General features: G+C 46.4%; 1 protein-coding gene across 1 annotated transcript in view; it reads right to left on the bottom strand.

The window, feature by feature from the left end:
- Positions 1–21,062, bottom strand: part of TBC1D8B (TBC1 domain family member 8B) — a 39,162-nt gene extending 18,100 nt beyond the window's left edge. Inside the window, exons 1-8 of the mRNA XM_070951691.1 lie at positions 20,927–21,062; positions 11,225–11,335; positions 10,360–10,478; positions 8,300–8,525; positions 6,626–6,866; positions 5,315–5,522; positions 3,139–3,306; positions 1,039–1,188 (exon numbers count right to left, since the gene is read on the bottom strand). Of these exons, the coding sequence (XP_070807792.1) occupies positions 1,039–1,188; positions 3,139–3,306; positions 5,315–5,522; positions 6,626–6,866; positions 8,300–8,525; positions 10,360–10,478; positions 11,225–11,335; positions 20,927–21,062 (1,359 nt within the window). The remainder of the gene's footprint in view (positions 1–1,038; positions 1,189–3,138; positions 3,307–5,314; positions 5,523–6,625; positions 6,867–8,299; positions 8,526–10,359; positions 10,479–11,224; positions 11,336–20,926) is intronic.

The following is a 21,062-nucleotide window of genomic DNA, read 5'->3' as shown; positions in this document are numbered from 1 at the left end:
ATCTTGGTAGCTTGAAGATGGGTGGACTTCAACTCCCAGAATCCCCCAGCCAGTAGCACTCTTTCGCGGTCAGTACTGATCTTTGCCCCCCAATCCCTCCCTTTCCGATTCCCAATTCTCTGCGTCTCATTGGCTATCTTCCAAGCCACTTTCCTCATCCCTTCTCCGTCAGATCACAGGAATGTCCCCCTCCTCCCATCTCCGAGGAGACAGAATCTTCAAAGGAATTAAGTAGGCAAAAGTTCAAGCTTCTCCTCTCCTTATATATGTCAGTGCTGGGACGCTGACATCAGGGATGATGGGTGGAAGGAAAGGGGGAAGGGAGGGAGGCAAAATGAAGGGAGGGACAATGAGAGGGAGGGAAGGAAGGAAAGAAAGGAGAGGGGCCAAATTGCAGAAAAGAGGTAAAACCTGACAAATTATATTCCTTAGAGAACAATCTTTAATAGACAGAAACCTTGCCCTGTTCACAAGAAACACTTTTCGCAGCCAGCGCTGCTGGCTGGGGGATTCTGGGAGCTGAAGTCCACCCATCTTCAAGCTACCAAGGTTGAGAAACACCAATCTAAATGAACATGGTGGGAGACCCAATTGGACGTTTCTGGAAGTCGAGAAGATCAAGGAAGGACCTCTTCCAAGAAGACCACTTCCAAGAAGACCACCAAGATGGCAGAAGCTCCGTATCAAAAGGAAAAATTCAGCCAAGCACGGAGAAAGTGAGATCTCACAACAGGTCTTGGTGTCTAATGGACATTCTCAAGTCATCTAGGTCATGGTTGGCTTTTTTTTTTTTTTCAAGAGGCAACCGGATTTTGGGGTTTTTTCTTTGAAGAGGTTTCGCTTCTCATCCAAGAAGCTTCCTCAGCTTCTCTCAGAAGCTTCAGCTCTCTGAAGAAGCCGAAGAAGCTTCTTGGGGTGAGAAGCGAAACCTCTTCAAAGAAAAAACCAGAAAGTGCAGTTGCCTCTTGAAAAAAAAAAAATAGCACCTTCGGGACAAGAGTTCTTTGATGTTGATGAGTAACCAGGATCTCTTCTTACCATCTTTGAATCCAGGTTCTCCGCATCCTGTGGGTGAAAAACGGTCATCAGCGCTTCCGTGCTAACCGTGGCGCTGCTGCCTTTGTGGCTGGCCATCGGCTGCCCCTCGTAGTCCTCCCAGACGGCGGTGGCCTCTGAGCTGATCCTGGCCTGCGAGAGGCATTGGAAGAAGCGAAGGCGTACAACTTTGTTAGAGAGAAGAAACGCGGGGCGCAAATCCAAACAACTAAGGATTAAAACTCTGCGGAAGTGCAGGCGTGGGCGGGCACAGGGGAGGGCGGGGCTCCCTTTTTGCCGTTTGCAGTGCCTCGCCCCTCCCCTCACGTCTTCAAAAACTGCGGTCAGCCTCTAAGAGAAGTCGCTACATGAGCCACGGTGGCGCAGTGGTTAGAGAGTGCAGTACGGCAGGCTACTTCTGCTGCCTGCCGGCTGCCTGCAATTTGGCAGTTCGAATCTCACCAGGCTCAAGGTTGACTCAGCCTTTCAGTCCTTCCGAGGTGGGTAAAATGAGGACCCAGATTGTTGGGGGCAAGAGGCTGACTCTGTAAACCACTTAGAGAGGGCGTAAAGCACTGTGAAGCGGTATATAAGTCTAACTGCTATGCTATTTTCCTTCCTTCCTTCCTTCCTTCCTTCCTTCCTTCCTTCCTTCCTTCCCTTCCCTTCCCTTCCCTTCCCTTCCCTCCCTCCCTCCCTCCCTCCCAGTGGATAGAATGCAGTATTTCAGACTAACTCTGTCCACTGCCAGGAGTTCGATCCTGAACAGCTCAAGGTTGACTCAGCCTTCCATCCTTCCGAGATGGGTAAAATGAGGACCCAGATTGTTGGGGGCAAGAGGCTGACTCTGTAAACCGCTTAGAGAGGGCGTAAAGCACTGTGAAGCGGTATATAAGTCTAAGTGCTATTGCTATCTTCCTTCCTTCCTTCCTTCCTTCCTTCCTTCCTTCCTTCCTTCCTTCCTTCCTTCCTTCTTTCCTTCCCTCCCTCCCTCCCTCCCTCTCTTTCTTTCCTTCCCAGTTGTAGAATGCAGTATTGCACACTAACTCTGCCTACTGCCAGGAGTTCGATCCTGACCAGCTCAAGTTGACTCAAGTCTTCTGTCCTTCCGAGGTGGGTAGAATGAGGACCCAGATTGTTGGGGGCAAGAGGCTGACTCTGTAAACCGCTTAGAGAGGGCGTAAAGCACTGTGAAGCGGTATATAAGTCTAAGTGCTATTGCTATCTTCCTTCCTTCCTTCCTTCCTTCCTTCCTTCCTTCCTTCCTTCCTTCCTTCCTCCCTCCCTCCCTCCCTCCCTCCCTTCCTTCCCAGTTGTAGAATGCAGTATTGCATGGGGGCCATAGGTTGACTCTGTCAACCCCTTAGAGAGAGCTGTAAAGCAGTGTGAAGCGGTATATAAATAAATCAAAGCGCTTTTGCGATTGCTGTTCTGAACCCAACAAAGGAAGAGACCATCTAAACCAGGAAAACCAAAGGAAGAAACCATAATTGGAATGTCAGCTAACAAAGATGAATCTCGTTGTGTGAATATTGACCCAAAGGTTACTCTAATCCACAACAGGGTTAACTGTGCTGGGCAGACACAGCCTAATTTTTGGTAAGCACAGTAATAACTTTCTTATTTAGAGCTTTTCCCTCTCTGAATGGGCCCTTGAGAAACCCTTTCTGCAGGTCGAGGCCCTCATATCTGGTGGCGGAGAGTTCCACAGGCATCCGGGCCAAGGAAAGAGATCTCTGCTCCACGGAGTATCTTTTCCGGGCACCACAAACAAGGAACAGGCAGATTTGGCCCTTAACTCTGCACTCACGCTGTGTTGGGGGCTCGGCTGTCCTCACATCCAGTGACAGAGAGTTCCACAGGACTCTCACAGGCCAAGGAAAGAGATTTCTGCCCCATGGAGTACCTTTTCCAGGCACCACAAACAAGGAACAGGCAGATTTGGCCCTTAACTCTGCACTCACGCTGTGTTGGGGGTTTGGTTGCCCTCACATCTGGTGGCAGAGAGTTCCACAGGCATCCAAGCAAAGAAGAGAGATCTCCGCTTTACGGAGCACCTTTTCCAGGCACCGCAAACAAAAAATAGGCAGATTTGGCCCTTACCTCTGCACTCGCGCTGTGCTGGGGGCTCGGTGCGGCATTATATCTGGTCCTGAGTTTCACCACCAGAGCTTCAAAATCTCTCACTTCCGAGAAACGGAAAGCCCGGGATCCTTTGGTAGCGATGGTGATGGCCTTGCTGGCGTGGTCAGCGATCTCAACTGAAGTGACCTGCGGGCGTTGGGGGAGGAAGAAGCTACAGTCACCCTCTCAGGTGGCCATTAGACCGAGAACCTACCAGCTCCTACGACGTCAACTGGATACCTCTCAAAAACGTTGATGGTTTGAAGCAGGATGAGACTCTGTTGCCAGGGTAGCCATCTTTAAACCTTGAAAACGGGCCTGCCGTTGAATCTCCAGCAGGGGTGCGCTTCAAAACTTTTAGCAAGGAGTTCTCTGCCCGGTTGCTGGGTGAGCGTGGGCGTGGTGGGCGTGGCCTAGTCGGCCTCCTGCACCACAGCGGGGTGTGTGTGTGGCAGTTTTGCCCTCCCCGGGCTCCAGAGGCCTTTCTTGAGCCTCCGGGAGGGCAAAAATGGCCTCACCAGACTCCAGAGACCTGAACTTCCGGTAGGCCCGTTTTTAGGCCTGCTCGAGCCTCTGCGTGCGCCTTACACTTACCTGCATCCAAAACAGACCGCGTGGGGACTCCTGGGAGGGGAGCAGTGGGGTGGGCGAGGCCAGCCAGGAGTGGGATTTGGGGGTTCTCTGAACTGCACAGAATCTTAGCTAGAGGTTCTCCCGAACCCCTGCGAACCCCCAGCAGCCCACCCCTGATCTCCAGGTGTCTACACGAACATATAGTCCTTTTCGTTGACCGTGTTTATTCCGGTTTGAGACTAGCTTCCCCTGCCATTCAAGACGATCTTCACTTCGGTTAAGTGAAGAAAAAAGTTGGGAACACAAACAGGACTTTGTGTCAACAGGAAGATGACCAACCTTCTCCGTCTCTGTGCCAGGATTCAGGTGCCAGGTTATAACTATAACACGCCAGCTTCCGTGCGTGAAGGGATATAGACTTATGCGATAAAATATTGTTCCACCTACTATCAGGAAGTGTTTCTTGTGAACAGGGCAAGGTTTCTGTCTATTAAAGATTGTTCTCTAAGGAATATAATTTGTCAGGTTTTACCTCTTTTCTGCAATTATATTTTGGGCCCTCTCCTTTCTCTTTCCTTCCTTCCTTCCTTCCTTCCTTCCTTCCTTCCTTCCTTCCTTCCTTCTTTCCTTCCTTCCCTTTCCTCCCTCCCTCCCTCTCATCGTCCCTCCCTTCATACCACCTCCCTCCCTCCCTTTCAACCTCCCTCCCTCCCTCCTTCCTTCCCATTGTCCCTCCCTTCATTCTGCCTCCCTCCCTTCCATCATCCCTCCCTCCCTTCCTTCCCTCGATTCTGCCTCCCTTCCTCCTTTCCATCATCACTCCATTCCTTTCCTTCCTTCCTTCCCTCTCATCGTCCCTTCATTCATTCTACTTCCCCCTCTCCCTTCCTCCTTTCCTTCCATCATCCCTCCCTTCATTCTGCCTGCCTTCCTCTTCCTTCTTTCCTTCACTCCCCCCTCCCTCCCTTTCATCGTCCCTCCTCCCTCCTTTCTTCCATCATCCCTCCCTCCTTCCATTCCGCCTCCCTCTCTCCTTCCATCATCCCTCCCTCCCTTCCTTTCCTTCTCCTCTTCCATCCTTCCCTTTCCTTCCCTCCGTCCCTCCATTCTGCCTCCCTTCCTTCCATCATCCATCCCTCCCTTCCTTCCCTCCCTCGATTCTGCCTCCCTTCCTCCTTTCCATCATCACTCCCTTCCTTTCTTTCCTTCCTTCCTTCCCTCTCATCGTCCCTTCATTCATTCAACTTCCCCCTCTCCCTTCCTCCTTTCCTTCCATCATCCCTCCCTTCATTCTGCCTGCCTTCCTCTTCCTTCTTTCCTTCACTCCCCACTCCCTCCCTTTCATCGTCCCTCCTCCCTCCTTTCTTCCATCATCCCTCCCTCCTTCCATTCCGCCTCCCTCTCTCCTTCCATCATCCCTCCCTCCCTCCCTTTCCTTCTCCTCTTCCATCCTTCCCTTTCCTTCCCTCCGTCCCTCCATTCTGCCTCCCTTCCTCCTTCCTTCCATCCATCCACCATCCCTCCCTCCTTTCCTTTCCCTTCCTTCCTTCCACACTCCCTCCCTCCCTCCTTCTCCCCTCACCTCTCTCACGGGGACGATGACACAACATAGGCAGCCATCTTGACTGGCAAAGCAGATGTAGTTTTCCGAAAGGCACATCTTCCCCAGGGTGTTGTAGTGGCTGAAGGGCACCCACAGGAAACACTCGTGGACCTCCCGCAGCGTCTCCTCGCTGGGCAGCCTGAAGAAGGCGTTGAACTGCTCGCTGTGCGCCCGATTCTCCAGTCCTCTAGGGGGCCAAAAGAGAAGAAGACCTCTGAACAACGCAAAGTTTCCCTTTACGGCATAATCTTAATTTCTTGATGATTGAAACGACGTTTGCAACCGGAATTCTTTCATTCCAGTTTGGAAAAAAAAAATTTTTTTTTTGTATATATACATATACCGTATTTTTCGGAGTATAAGACGCACCTTTTTCCCCCCTAAAAGGGGGTGAAAATTTGGGTGTGTCTTATACACCGAATGTAGCCCCGCCCACCCACTGGCCCCCACCCTTTGGCCTCTGCTTCGCAGCAGTTACCTCCTTGCAAGCAAATAGTAAGAAAAAACAGTTCCTTTCAGCTTCAGCACAGCCTAATTAGCACAAGTAATTGGATCGGCCTCCCGACTCTCAGCTGTTTTGCTCTCAGCTGTTTTGCACAGGGCTCTGCTGCTTGCTGCAAAAAGGTAAATTGCTGGGAGCAGGGTTTTTTCCCCCTTGTGCTAATCAAGCTATGCTGAAAATGAAAATGAAAGTAAAGCAGGCTGTTTGCTGTTTGCTGCAATGAGGCAAGATTGCTCAGAGGTAGAGGGAGATTGCTTTTTCTTCTTTTCCTCACCAAAAAAGGTAAGTGCGTTTTATACTCTGGTGCGTCTTATACCCCCAAAAATACGGTATTTATTCATAAACATTTTGAATACAGTGTATTCTCAGGGTGTATTGTTTACAAAAGAAAAACACAGAGAGAACAAAAACAAAAACATTAACACATATACTGGTAACAATAGTAATAATGAAACAGAATAGTTTTGGCTAAGTTTCCTTTTGTATTAGCTTATTTATAATTCTGTTAATTATATTGGCGTATTTATAATTATAAACCATCTTTATATTGAATTCATGTATAGCAATGATCTTTCTTCATCTAATTTCTACCTCTTATCTCTAACCACTCATAAAATGTATTCCATATCAAGTCATGTTCTGTGTCTTCTTTCTCTTCTATTTTTAAAGTCAATCTGTCCGTCTCTATCTGCAATTTTGAAAAAAATCCCCACACAGGTCTCTCTTTTGCTCTGTCCCCTTGCCAGCATGCAAGTTTTTCTTCTGGGCTCCGTCTCCAAATTACTGACCTCTTAGTGATTTGCAAGGGGTCGCAGAGGACCGGGTCAGCTTCAAAGCTCTCCTTGTCGAAGAGTCTCCGGACGGAGTAGAGAGCCAGCTGTTCCATGAGGAGGAAAGTCTCACCCAGGTGCAAAAACATGGAGAAGTAATGGTCCTCTCCACGGGCACAAACGTGGATGCTTTCTGTCAGGATCACCGTGGAGGTCTTTTCCAGTTTGGAGATCTCATCCCAGGCTATTATGAGTTTGACTGCAGAAGGGGGAATAACGGAGGCCCATATTTTTACTGAACGCTGACCACAAAACATATGCTTCAATAATGGCAGAGAGACTAAAAAGGTTTCTAAATGAATTTATACATCCAGGCCAAAATGGCTCCTTTCCCAAGAGACAGATTAAAAACAATATGAGAATGATTTTAAATACATTGGAATATTACGAAGCCCATCCTGGAAAACAAATAGCGTTGGTTTTCTTAAGATGCGCAGAAAGCATTTGATAACGTAAATTGGCAATTTTACAACTAAAATTTATGGACTTTGTGAGAGATTTATTAACATGATAAAGGCAATATGCCATAAGCAAATGGCAAAAGTGATAGAATAATAGAGTTGTTGGAAGGGATCTTAGAGGTCTTCTAATCCAACCTTTGCTCAAGAAGGAGACCCTGTACCTATCTAAGGAGATTCTCAAGCCATCCAGGTCATGGTTGTCCCAAAGTTGTTTTTTCTTTCAAGAGGCAACTGGACTTTCTGGTTTTTCTTTGAAGAGGTTTCGCTTCTCATCCAAGAAGCTTCCTCAGCTTCTCTCAGAACTGAAGAAGCTTCTTGGGTGAGAAGCAAAACCTCTTCAACGAAAAAACCAGAAAGTCCACTTGCCTCTTGAAAAAAAAAAAGCACCTTGGGGAGACCCTGTAACCTTCCAGCAAAAGTTTGTCCAATCTTTTTTGAAAAGTGATGGAGCACCCACAAAGTCGTTCCACTGATGAATTGTTCTGTCAGGAAATTTCAACTCGTTTCTAGGTTGATTCCTCCTTATTTCTAAGTTGCGTTCTAAGAGAAAAGCAATTCAGTTTCAGGTCTTCTCCTTGCTCAAACCTCAAGAGGACTTTTCCAATGAAGTCGTGAAGGTGCTCCATCCAGGTTCACAGCTTTTCAAGGTCCATCCCTTTGTGACTTTCCCATCATTGTCTATCTCGGTTGGACGTTTCAGAGTTCGCTACCCAGAGGCCATATGGGCTTTACCTAAAGCGATCAGGAGATCTTCTGGGGTTCTGGGTGCATTCCGAGCTTCGTAGTTTTCCTGCAGACATTTCATTACCAAACTAGCTAACATCATCAGGGTTTGCTTTTACTTTTATATACTAGTGGCTTCAAACACTGATGATTGACAGCTATAGAAAGGGTGACAAATCCTTGGCAACTTTAACCCTTGTGGACTTCAATTCCCAAAATTCCCCAACCAGCCATTAAGACTTTAACAGACTTTAAGCCAAGTCTTAAAAGTTGCAAGGTTGGACATCCCTGATCTATGGTTTAATTTTCTTCCAATTATGTATTTTTATTTTTGCCCAGTTGTGTTTTTAGCTGTCGTTCACCGTCTTGAGTCCCTGTGAAGAGACGGGCGGCCATATTGCTTGAATAAAATAAATAAAATCGTGCCTCGGCGAATGATCTTACTTACTCTCGGCTCCCAGCAGGAATGAGTAAAAGCTGAGGAAGTTGGTACTCAGATACAGCCAGCCTTGGCAGGGCACCCGCCCTCTCCAGTAGCTACACGAGTAGTAAGTCACGAGTTTCTCCTGTTCGGCCAACCCAAAACACTTCTGAAACTTCAGATGGGCTTCCCGGAACTTCTCTGGATCTTCTTCTCTTACTAAAGACCCTTTATTCTCCTCAGCAATTAAGCCCTGAAAAAAAAAAGGAGTCAAGAGGCTAACAAACATGAGCCAACAGTTTCCAAAAGTAATCTAACTGATGTGGGAGTTAAAGACCCTTTGCCAAAATTTGATCGCCATCATGGTCTCCATTATGAAGCTACATGGAAGTAGGAACTTCCACCAAATGTTGGAAATGTAATCAAAAATCGGGCACATACTACCACCTGTGGCGGACATGCCCAAAAGCAAAAAAAAATAATTGGACGAAAATGCATACGCAGTTAGAAAAAAATGTTAAGGAAGCATATAGATTTTAAGCCAGAATTATTTTTTGTTAGGCATAATACCAGAAAAATATGATAAAGAGAATATATATTTGATATTGCAGGTTTTAACAGCGCCAAGAATTGTATTTGCGCAACATTGGAAAAGCGAGGAAACACCTACGGAAGAAGATATAATTAGGAAAATATTGGACTGTGCAGAAATGGACAGATTAACAATGAAGGTAAAAGAAAAAGAAGACACAGAATATTTTCGAACTTGGGACTTGTTTTAAAAATGGTTGGACAACAGGGGTAGAAATTAATCAGTGGAATTAATCAATGGAACAACTTGCCACTAGAAGTTGTAAATGCTCCAACACTGAAAGTTTTTAAGAAGAGATTGGACAACCATTTGTCTGAAGTGGTGTAGGGTTTCCTGCCTAAGCAGGGGGTTGGACTAGAAGACCTCCAAGGTCCCTTCCAACTCTGTTATTCTATTCTACCCTTAATGCTATCCACAGGAACTGAAGAGGGGTGGGAGAACTGAAAAGTAGAGAAACAATGATAATAAAATAGATAATCCCATAAGAAATACAAGAACTATTTAGCATCAGATCAGGAGTTGTCACTTGGGATGAGAAAAAGAAATCTTAGCTTGCTATCCCAGGTGTATTTACCTGGGAGAAACCAGAATGGACTCATGGTAAAAGGACGACCTTCTAGGTTGATATGTACTGGATTGCATTTGCCAGGCAATTAAGTAATAAACTAATAAAAACTCTACTGTCCTTTAGCCATCAATGAGGAAGTAAACCTAACCAAGAGCAATGAACTTTACTCTGAAGGAGGCGCTAAGGATAAAATAAAATGCGAATAGTGTCTCAATGCCCGAGGAATTATTCAAAAACAATCCTGGTTTTAGGAGATTTAACTGATGTTTGTGAGATTCTTCAACATTCAAGTTCAGGATTGTCCCAAAGATTGCTTTTCCAAAAGGCAACTTGGTTTTTTTTCTTAAAAACCTAGTTTAGTCTCCTTGAGTCACCTCAGTAAGATCACACCTAGAATCCTGCATCCAGTTTTGGTCTCCACACTATAAAAAAGATGTTGAGACTCTAGAAAGAGTGCTGAGAAGAGCAACCAAGAGGATTAGGGGACTGGAGACGAAAACATATGAAGAACGGTTGCAGGAACTGGGCCTGGCTAGTCTAGTGAAGAGAAGGACCAGGGGAGACAGGATAGCATCTTCCAATATTTGAGGGGCTGCCACAGAGAGGAGGAAAGGGGTCAGGCTATTTTCCAAGGCACCCAAAGGCCAGACAAGGAATAATGGATGGAAACTTATCAAGGAGAGATTCAACCTAGAAATAAGGAGAAATTTTCTGACAGAGAGAACCATCAACCGATGGAACAGAAGTTGCCTTCGGAAGTTGTGGGAGCTTCAGCACTGGAAGCTTTCAAGAAGAGAACAGACTGTCATCTGTCAGAAATGGTGTAGGGTCTCCTGCTTGAGCAGGGGGTTGGACTAGATGACCTCCAAGGACCCTTCCAACTCTGTTATTCTGTTAAAACCCCAGCCCGAAGTTACTTTTACGTACTTGAATTTTCCCGTGCACAAAGCTTACGATGTCCTCGTTGGAGTCGAAGACGGAGAGAGTCTCCATCACATTGCGCTCTAACCATTCCCAGTGCTCCGTTATCTCTTCTCGGCTGGTTCCTGAGTGACAATATATATATATATTTCAATCACCGTATTTTTCAGACTATAAAACACCCCCCCCCCACACACCTCATAAGTGGGTGGAAATGTCTGTGCATCTTATAGAGCAAATTACGGGCCTGATTTTAGCCTTCCGAACCCTCTGCGTGTCCCATTTTTGCCCTCCCCGGTGTGTCTTATGGTCCAGTGCGTCTTATAGTCTGAAAAATACGGTAAATATATTTGACGCTCGTTTTTGTTATTGTGGGAGAAAACAGGAGGAGGAAGGAGGGCGAAATACATTTGCCACCTTGAGTTATTTGCAAAAACGATAAAACTGGGATATCAATACAGGTAGCCGTCGAAGTTACGACCACAACTGAGTCCAAAACTCATGTCGCTGAGTGAGACCTTTATTCAGGCAGTTTTTGCCCCATTTCTTGCCACGGTTGTTAAGCGAACCACTGCAGGTGTTAAATTAGGAACATGGCTGTTAAGCGAATCCAGCTTTCCCCATTGAGTTTGCTGGTCAGGAGGTCGCAAAAGGGGTCTTCGTGAACCCCGGGAAACTGCCACCGTCATAAATGTGAGTCGGTGGCCAAGAGTCTGAATTTTGATCGTGTGATTGCAGGGATGCTGCAACTGTCACAAGTGTGAGAAATGGTCATGAGTCACTTTTTTTGGGGGGGTTACTAAACGAAATGTTGAGGTCTACGCGTAAATAAATCAGAATACAAAAAATAAGAATTTATACTGTACTTTACCGCAGGCAATAGACCAGTAAATCTGGGAATCCGGAGTCTGGTGCAGGATACGGAAAGGGGCCACTTTTGATGTGGAATCCAAGACGGCGTCCAATGTCCCCACCAGGAGACCTGCAAGATCAAGGTCAAAATTCAGGGCCCCCTTCTCAAGGACAGAGTCCCCCCTCCCCATGGGAAGAGAAATGAGGGATTCCGTGACCCAGAAGGACAAGCGGCGAAGGGATCAGGGTGTCAGAGTTCCAAGTAACACTCCAATGAAAGAAGATGCCGAGGCTTGAAGTTCCTCAAAGTTCCATTTTATTAGAGATGTCCTATTGGCACATCTGGGAAAACCTGAATCTGAAATTTTCCAGGTTTTCCTCACCCAAAAGAAAGTCAAAGTCCCTGCCCAACACGCACATGTCCATCACATGGTCCAATCAAAGCACCGTCCCAATTGGAGATGCCTCCCAGTTCCAACCCTCCAGGTGCAGGGCAAGATGTCCTTGACTCTCTGAGAAAAGAATGTTATTTTGACTATATATCACCCATGTTCCATACAATCCCTTCTCCCAGTTTCCCACAGGAGTAAACGTGGCAGGCCTGAAGATTCAATGCCAAAGATGGCTTCCAGGCCTGATACAGGGATGGAGACCAACATCTGGGGACTCCCTGCCCTCCCTCAGCAAAAGGAGGGGAAACTGCAAAATTTGGATTTCTTTTCTTGCAATCCTTTTTCCCCCTGCCTTGAAATTTACAGCTAGTCCCTCAAACTTACGACCACAACGGTGGTTACAAATTTCCGTGGCTAAGTGAGACATTCGTGAAGTGCACTTTGCTTTTGCTTGATCAGAAAAGGGATCGCATGACCCCGGGAACATTGCCACCGTCATAAATATGAGTCAGCCAAGGATCTGAATTTTGATCACGTGACCGCGGGGATGCTGCCATGGTCGTAACTCTGAAAAACGGTCATAAGTCACCGTTTTCGGTACCTTTGAACAGTCACTAAATGAATTGTTGTAAGTTATTATTTTTATCGATCGATTAAGCCTATAGGCCATATCAACGTACAAGATTCAAACACGTATTACCAATAAAATCCTAAACAAACAATTTAAAGTAAGAGTAGGGTAAAACACAATGGGTATGGGATAAAATACAATAATGTAATACATAAAATATGGTAAAATAGAATAAAATGAGATAAAGTTATATTTCTGACAAAGGAATATTTTGAGTTCACGTTCAGAGGGTTTGTTGCGTTGGGGAGCTGGATCGGAACAGTATGTTGTGAGTTGAGGAATACCTGTATACACCTGTACTAGTCAGAAAGGTCATAAAAGCGTTAAAAAAAAAAGGTACTGGCATCTCCAGGGCTTCAAAAACGCAAATCAAGAACCATTTTGTGGGCATGCTGCCATCTGTTTAGTTGTTTTAGTATTCACCAGTTTCCTCTTCTTTATAGATCCAGTTTGACATGTTGGAGCTGTCTCAGATGGTAAGTCAACAATGACTGCCATTTAAGAAGTTCAACTGAGAGGCTCCTTTATTTATTATATTACCATTAGTGTTTAAATTTAGTTGATTTTTTTTTTTTTTTTGACTACCCATTCTGCAAATACAACTCACTCACGGTTATAATAATTTGCAAAATGGGGCAAAACTCACTTAACCAACGTTTCTCTTAGCTACAGAAATTGTGGTCGTAAGTTTAGGACTACCTATAGAAGCCAAACTTCCTCTCAGCACTTGGGCAGGAGAAATACAGTGTATGTGTGGTTTTTTTTTTATTTTATTAACCAATAACATTTGAATGCTCTCCTCATTTATATTAATCCAAAGCAGGCTATAATAACGTTATGACACTTTTGTTTCTTTAAAATAAATATTTATTGAACGAGGAAGCTAGCAAAAATAATACAGACGCAATTACAGTGTCAACAAATCTTTGCTACTTGTCAAGGATGTGTCTGTCCATCCATCCAACCAACCATCCATCCATCCATCCATCCATCCATCCATCCATCCACTCTATCGATCGATCGATCCATCCATCCGTCCATCCATCCAATCTAACTATCATCCATCCATCCATCCACTCTATCTATCCACTCTATCCATCCATCCATCCTATCTATCTATCTATCTATCTATCTATCTATCATCTATCTATCTATCTATCTATCTATCTATCTATCTAGCCATCCATCCATCCATCTATGTCTGTCTGTCTGTCCATCCATCCATCCATCCATCCACCCACCCACCCACCCGTGTTTCCCCGAAAATAAGACCTTGTCTTATATTTTTTTTCAACCCCAAAATAAGCGCTTGGCGATAGATTTGGTGAGTTTCTAATTATTCACCTTCATGCTCCATGGCCCGTCCCCTTCCCATTTATTTCTGCATTACAGATAGATTTGTTGATTTAAGCTTAACGGTTCATCAGCCGTTTGCAAAGTCGCTGGAAGATGATGACGGAATTGGTCTTGCAAAAACCTTTGCAAATACACACCCAGGAGGAGAGAGAGAATCAGCGGTTAAGAAAAGCAAATAGCAATTAAAAAAAAAAAGTCTTCAAAAGTTTTGGAGCCTGGCAAGTATTAGTCTACTTCAAAAACCGATGCACGTCACGCTAAAAACATGATAAAGAAATACCATTTCTTTGGCTGACGGAAGAGGCACGTGCCAAAAGTTAGCAAGGAGAGTGGAGCTGTAGCAAAACCAAATTATTAAACTATATCCTCAACGTAGCATCTCGCTTAGTGACCGTTTCCAAGAAGGGAAATTTGGGAAATACTTAATTGTTCATGAAAGATAAATATTGTAGAGAATTTTAAAATGGGGGAAAAAAGTGACTTATAACTGTTTTTCACACTTATGACCGTCGCAGCATTCCCACGATCAGGGGATCAAAACTCAAGCCGCTTGGCAACTGACTCATATTTTTGATGGCTGTGGCATCCTGGGGTCACGCAATCCCCCTTTTGCGACCATCTGACAAGCAAAAGTCAAGGGGGAAGCCAGTTGCACTTAACAACCGGGTTCCTGCAGTGATTCACTTAATGACTGTGGCCAGCAAGGTCGTAAAATGAGGCAACCTAATAACTGTCTCGCTTAGGAACAGAAATTCGTAAATCAAGGACTATCTATATTTAATTCACGATACGGCGGGTTTAATTGCTGTCTCCTTCTGTAAATGTGTGAGGTTTAATTTAGAGTCTAGGGCAGTAATGGCTAACCTAATTCTATGGGCCCGGCCCCCTTGCATGCGCACGCAGCCCCCCCCCATGCTCCCCCCCCCTTTTGGCACATGAATGCATGGTGGGCCCAGTAGGCCCGTTTTTTGCTCTCCCCAGGCTTCAGAGCCTCTCTAGGCCTCCAGAGGGCCTCCAGGGGGTGGGGAAGGCCATTTTCACCCTCCCCAGGCTCTTAGAGAGGCTCTGGAGCCTGGGGAGAACAAAAAATGGGCCTTCCCCGCCCCTCAGGCCCTCTGGAGGCAGGAAACGGCCTGTTTCCCTACTTCCGGTGGGCCCAGAAGGCCCGAAAATCAGCTGAGTTCGCGTGCTCACCAATATGGCTCCACGTGCCACCTGTGGCACGCGTGCCATAGATTCACCATCGCGGGTCTAGGGTCTCCTGCTTGGGCGGGCGGGTGGGTGGGTGGGGTTGGGCTCGATGACCTACAAGGTCTCTTCCAACTCGGTAATCTGTTAAATCTGTTAAATTTACGGCAGGGTGGCTGCTGGGTAGGGAAATAAACGGAAGCGTTATATATACATCGCCTGGAGATGTACAAATAACATTTCGGTGAATTCAAGATGGCTCAGTGGCTAAGACGCTGAGCTTGTCGATCAGAAAGGTCGTCAGTTTGGCGGTTCGAATCCCTAGTCTCCTGCGTGAGCAGGGGGTTGGACTACATGACCTCCAAGGTCCCTTCCAACTCTGTTACTGTTAGTATTAGGAATAAAAGCCGGCTATATGTCTAATGATAAATAAATGATGATTCAGGCAGGAAAGGATATGAAAGTCCTCGGAGAATAAATATCCGACGTCCTGTTTCGTCAGATGTAAATATCGTCCTTAGTCAGAGGCTTTATCGCTGTCTCCTCTTGCAATATTAAAAATGACAAAGAATGAAGCTTTGCCCACGATTGAGGAATGGACTTTGAAGATGGCCAGTTTTGCAGAGATGGCGAAGATTTCAGCATTTTTAAAAGACTGTTCACAAGAGACTTATGAATGGGAATGGAAAAAGTGGATAGATTATGTTCAGAACAAATATCAAACTAGGAAGTATCAAGTAGCTTTTATTTGAAAATGATATTTTAAGATAGAAATATCTCAGTGTAATTAAGATGGAAAAATTATAAGGAGGAGGGAGGGGTTCAAGTTTTATATAAGTTTTATATTAAGGGTTTTTTTTTTTTTTTACCTGATATAAGTATATTGTGTGGAAGTCCGGGGGAAGGGGTGGGCTAGGGAGGGTTAGGGAGGATGGGAAGTTTGGGGTGGGTAGGGGGGTGGGGAAAGGGGTGAAAATGTAATTGTAAAACTTTTGCAATAAAAAAAAAAAATGACACTTCGGCAACCGTCTTCGGAGGGAGACTCAAGTTACCGAGAAGTAAAACTGTTAAAACGAAGTCTAAAGATTCCTGTTTTGGGCTCAGAATAACAGGAGAAGCGTTTTCCCGTTCTCCTTTCCGAGATGCTTCTCAAAAGGAAAATGGAACATAGGAAGGGCGAGATGAAGTATATGTTATTTTATTTATTTATTTTAAAAAAGCCGAAATGAATACCTTCGCCTCTTGCAGGACATGAATTATGGAAGAAGTGGATGAGCAGGGAAATATGATCGCTGCTGACTTTCACTGGGCTGAAGAGAGGTTTGTAAATCCGCAGTATTAGTCATAAAGAAAAACCTGTGACTCAAATCCAGCAACCTTAACTAAATTATTGTGGGTTTTTTTGTTTTTTTTTTTAACTTTGGCGATGTCTCTTCTTGGAATAAGACGAACAGCAAACACTTAGGGACCTGGCCAAGGCCATTAATATTTCCAGAGGCTGGGGGAAGGTATGTTAGCTGCAAAACCAATCACCTCCGAAATAGGGGCAGGGAAAAAAACAAACAAACAAGAATATATATAAAGGCATTAGAAAGGTTCACTTCCATCAGGCCAATGCCTTATCTGTCATCTTTATCCGACTTTCTCACTCAGAATAGAGTAGAGTAGAGTAGAGTAGAGTAGAGAAGAGTAGAGTAGAGTAGAGTAGAGTAGAGTAGAGAATATAAAATGTAGTGGAATGGAATGGAATGGAATGGAATGGAATGGAATAGAGTAGAGTAGAGTGGAGTAGAATAGAGTAGAGAATATAAAATGGAGTGGAGTGGAGTGGAGTGGAGTGGAGTGGAGTGGAGTGGAGTGGAGTAGAGTAGAGTAGAGTAGAGTAGAGTAGAGTAGAGTAGAGTAGAGAATATGGAATGGAATGGGATGGAATGGAGTAGAGTAGAGTAGAGTAGAGTAGAGTAGAGTAGAGTAGAGTAGAGTAGAGTAGAGTAGAGTAGAGTAGAGGAGTAGAGTAGAGAATATAAAATGGAGTGGAATGGAATGGAGTGGAGTGGAGTGGAGTGGAGTGGAGTGGAGTGGAGTGGAGTAGAGTAGAGTAGAGTAGAGTAGAGTAGAGTAGAGTAGAGTAGAGTAGAATAGAATAGAATAGAATAGAATAGAATAGAATAGAATAGAATAGAATAGAATAGAATAGAATAGAATAGAATAGAATAAATATAGGAGAGAATAGAGTAGAGTAGAGTAGAGTGGAGTGGAGTGGAGTAGAGTAGAGAATATAGAATGGAGTGGAGTGGAGTGGAGTGGAGTGGAGTGGAGTGGAGTGGAGTGGAGTAGAGTAGAGTAGAGTAGAGTAGAGTAGAGTAGAGTAGAGTAGAATAGAATAGAATAGAATAGAATAGAATTCTTTATTAGCCAAGTGTGATTGGACACACAAGGAATGTGTCTTTGGTGCATAGACTCTCAGTGTACATAAGGAGAATAAAATACATTCATCGAGAATAAAAAGATACGACACTTAGTGATAGTCCAGGTTACTAATAAGCTATCAAATCGTACTAGGAAACAAATAAAAACAATATAAATTGAAAGAGACAAGCAACATGGTTATAGTCGTAAGTGGGAAGAGATCGATACTAGTAAGGAAGAGAAGAAGAATAGTAATACACAATCGTTCAGGTCATCATTTTGGGCTTCAATAGGCAATTTGAAACGGACCCCCAAAATTGGTTTGTTCCTATTAAGAATTGGCTGCCTCCTCGGTCATTTGGGGGAAATGAGTGACCCACTTCCAGCCCCTGGTGAGATTGATATTAACCTTGTCCAGCAAAACGTTGCTTTGAAGTCCAGGTTGGTCACAAAATAAACAACACACTTCGAACTCTGAATACTGCAAGACCTGGTTTGCACAACCACAGCAAGAGAGAAGATCAAACAAATATGGTTTGTTTGGAATAACAGTGCTGGAAGGGACCTTGGAGGTCTTCTAGTCCAACCCCCTGCTTAGGCAGGAAATCCTATACAATTTTAGACAAATGGTTGTCCAACATCTTCTTAAGAACTTCCAGTGTTGGAGCAGTCACAACTTCTGGAGGCAAGTCGTTCCACTGATGAATTGTTCTCACTGTCAGGAAGTTTCTCCTTAGTTCTAAGTTGATCACCCCAAGGACAGCTCTTGCAATATTTCCCCTTCCAGGCAGATCAAGAGGCAATGACTCTGTGGAGATTTCCCAGTCCTCCAGGTCATGGTTGTCCCAAAGGTACTTTTTTCAAGAGGCAACTGGACTTTCTTTTTTCTTTGAAGACGTTTCGCTTCTCATCCAAGAAGCTTGGATGAAGAGCCTTGGCGGCACAGCAGACTAAAGCGCTGTTAAGTAGCACCAGCTGCCTGCAATTACTGCAAGTTCAAATCTCACCAGGCTCAAGGTTGACTCAGCCTTCCATCCTTCCGAGGTAGGTAAAATGAGGAGCCGGATTGTGGGGGGCAATAAGCTGACTTTGTATAAAAAAGAACACCGCTTAGGGGGGACCAAAAGCCCTACTAAGCAGGTATATACAAAAGTATGAAGGCAATTGCTTAACGCATTGTAAGCCGCCCTGAGTCTCCGGAGAAGGGCGGCATATAAATTGAACTAATAAAATAAATAAATAATAATAAAGCTTCTTCAGCTCAGAGCTTGGATGAGAAGCGAAACGTCTTCAAAGAAAAAAACCCAGAAAATCCAGTTACTTCTTGGGAAAAAAAAAGCACCTTTGAGACAATGACGCAATGTTTTCGACCATCAGGCTGAACTTTCCCAGAGAAAACGATTCTTGATGAGACTCTGGTCTTAAAACTCAATTGTGGTTTAACCAGCTTCAATTGAATGGGGTTACAGATAGCAACCTGTCAACAAAAGTGTGTACAGTCAAGGCTATAAGAAATTAAAAGAAGCTTGCTCCTGGGGTGGAAAGCCATGGCAAATCTAGACAGTGTACTAAAAAGCCGAGACATCACCCTGCCAACGAAAGTGCGTCTAGTCAAGGCGATGGTTTTCCCAGTTGCAATGGATGGCTGTGAAAGTTGGACCATAAGGAAGGCTGAGCGCCAAAGAATGGAGGCCTTTGAACTCTGGTGCTGGAGAAGACTCCTGTGAGTCCCTTGGACTGCAAGGCGATCCAACCGGTCAGTCCTAGAGGAGATCAACCCTGGCTGCTCTTTAGAAGGCCAGATCCTGAAGAGGAAACTCCAATACTTTGGCCACCTAATGAGAAGGAAGGACTCCCTGGAGAAGAGCCTAATGCTGGGAACGATGGAGGGCAAAAGAAGAAGGGGACGGCAGAGAACGAGGTGGCTGGATGGAGTCCCTGAAGCAGTCGGCGTGAGCTCAAATGGACTCCGAGCAACCTTTAAAAATTGGACAACGGAAGATGCCAGCTCACCTCTTTCATAATAAGGTGGATTTTATTATAAAATAAAATCTTAGAAGGCCCATTTAGAGGAACAGAGGTCTGGTCAGCTGTTAATTGACTGCCACTAAGAAGGGAGGTGGAGATACAGGAGGCTAATGGCTAAAAAAATGAAAGAGGAAAAGGGAGCTTATCTGGTCGGATTTGGGCAAATTTCATTCCTAGCTAAAACCTAGGAATAAAAAATCAGCAGCAACGGATACTTCTCCCACACAAGGCACTGGCTACCTAGCACCATCCGCTAATTGAAAGCCTCTACAGCTTCAAAATTATATTCCAGCCTGGGCCGCCCACTCATCCTTGCCAGGCAGCCCCACTTTTCAGGCTGATTTCTTTAGGGGGTCCAGGAAGGGGACCCTCTTGCAAGGACGTGAGGGGGGGGGGTTGAGAACACATGCCACACTCCCCCTCTCCCCGGCCTCCCTGGCAGGGCTGTCTTGGGTCGGGAGGCGGAGGGGAAAGGGGGCAGCCAGCCCTCCAGCCCCAGTGCAAAGCCGGACCCCCGGAGCTGAGGACCCCCACCCGCATGAGGGTCCACCTGGCAGGGCTGGCAGGAGGATGCCATGTGGGGGGGGGAAGAGTGGGAGGGAAAAACCATGCAAAACAGGACCCCCCCCCCAGCCTCCTGGCCTACCTGGCAGGACCGGCAGGAGGATGCCATGGAGGGGAGAGAGGGAGTGGGGAGGAAAGGACAACGCAAAGGCCGACCCCCGGAGTTGAGGAATCCCCCCTTCCCTCCTGGCCTACCTGGCATGGGTGCCATGGGAGGGGGGAGGAGGAAAGTGGGAGGGAAGGACAGTGCAAAGCAGGAACCACATCCTCCTGGCCTACCTGGCAGGGCTGGCAGGATTATAACAGGGGGGGGGGGGTGGAAGGAGAAGGAAGGGCAATGCAAAGCAAGACCCCCTCCTTCGTGGCCTACTTGGCAGGGCCGGCAGGATGATAACAGGGGGAGAGGGAGGGAAGGACAGTGTAAAACAGGGCCCCGGCTCTTCTGGCCCACCTGGCAGGGCCGGCAGGATCGTAACAGGGGGAGGGGGAAGGAGAGGGGGAAGCAGGACCCCTGCTCTCCTGGCCTACCTGGCAGGGCTGGCAGAAAGGATGCCACTGGCGATGGGGAGAGGGAAGAACAATGTAAAACAGGACCCCACCCTCCGTCCTGGCCTACCTGGCAGGAGGGTAAAAGGGGGAGGGAAGGACAGTGCAAAACAGGATCCCCTCCCTCCTGGCCCACCTGGCAGGGCCGCCAGGAAGATAACAGGGGAAAGGGGGAGGGTAGGACAGTGTAAAACAGGACCCTCCCTCCCTCCTGGCCTACCTGGCAGGGCCGGCAGGAGAATGCCATGGAGGGGGGAGAGGGAGTGGGGAGGAAAGGACAATGCAAAGGCCGACCCCTGGAGTTGAGGAACCCCCCCCTTCCCTCCTGGCCTACCTGGCAGGGCCGGCAGAAAGGATGCCACTGGGGATGGGGAGAGGGAAGAACAATGTAAAACAGGACCCCCTCCTCCCTCCTGGCCTACCTGGCAGGGCCAACAGGAGGATGGCATGGGAGGGGGGGAAGGGGAAGGGAAGGACAATGCAAAGCAGGCCCACCTGGCAGGGCCGGCCGGAGGACGCCATGGGGGGGGGAGTGGGTGAGTGGGGGAGGGGGGGTGGGGGAGGGGAAGCCCCCCCCCCCTTCCTTGAGCAGGAGCCGCGCGCTTACCGGTCAGCCCGCCTCCTCCGCCGCCCTCCTGGCCGCCTCCCCGGCGCCGCTGCAGCACGAAGAAGCGGTTGCATCGCTCCTGCACCCAGAGCCGCAGCGCGCTCTTCAGCAGCACCTCCTCGGGCTTCAGCCACAT

This window comes from Pituophis catenifer, unplaced genomic scaffold (genome assembly GCF_029215685.1).
Source record: "Pituophis catenifer annectens isolate HBS135680 unplaced genomic scaffold, rPitCat1.0.hap2 SCAF_11, whole genome shotgun sequence".
Lineage (NCBI taxonomy): Eukaryota > Metazoa > Chordata > Lepidosauria > Squamata > Colubridae > Pituophis > Pituophis catenifer.
Note: the sequence above shows the minus strand (reverse complement) of the source record. Positions and strands in the feature narration are given on the sequence as shown.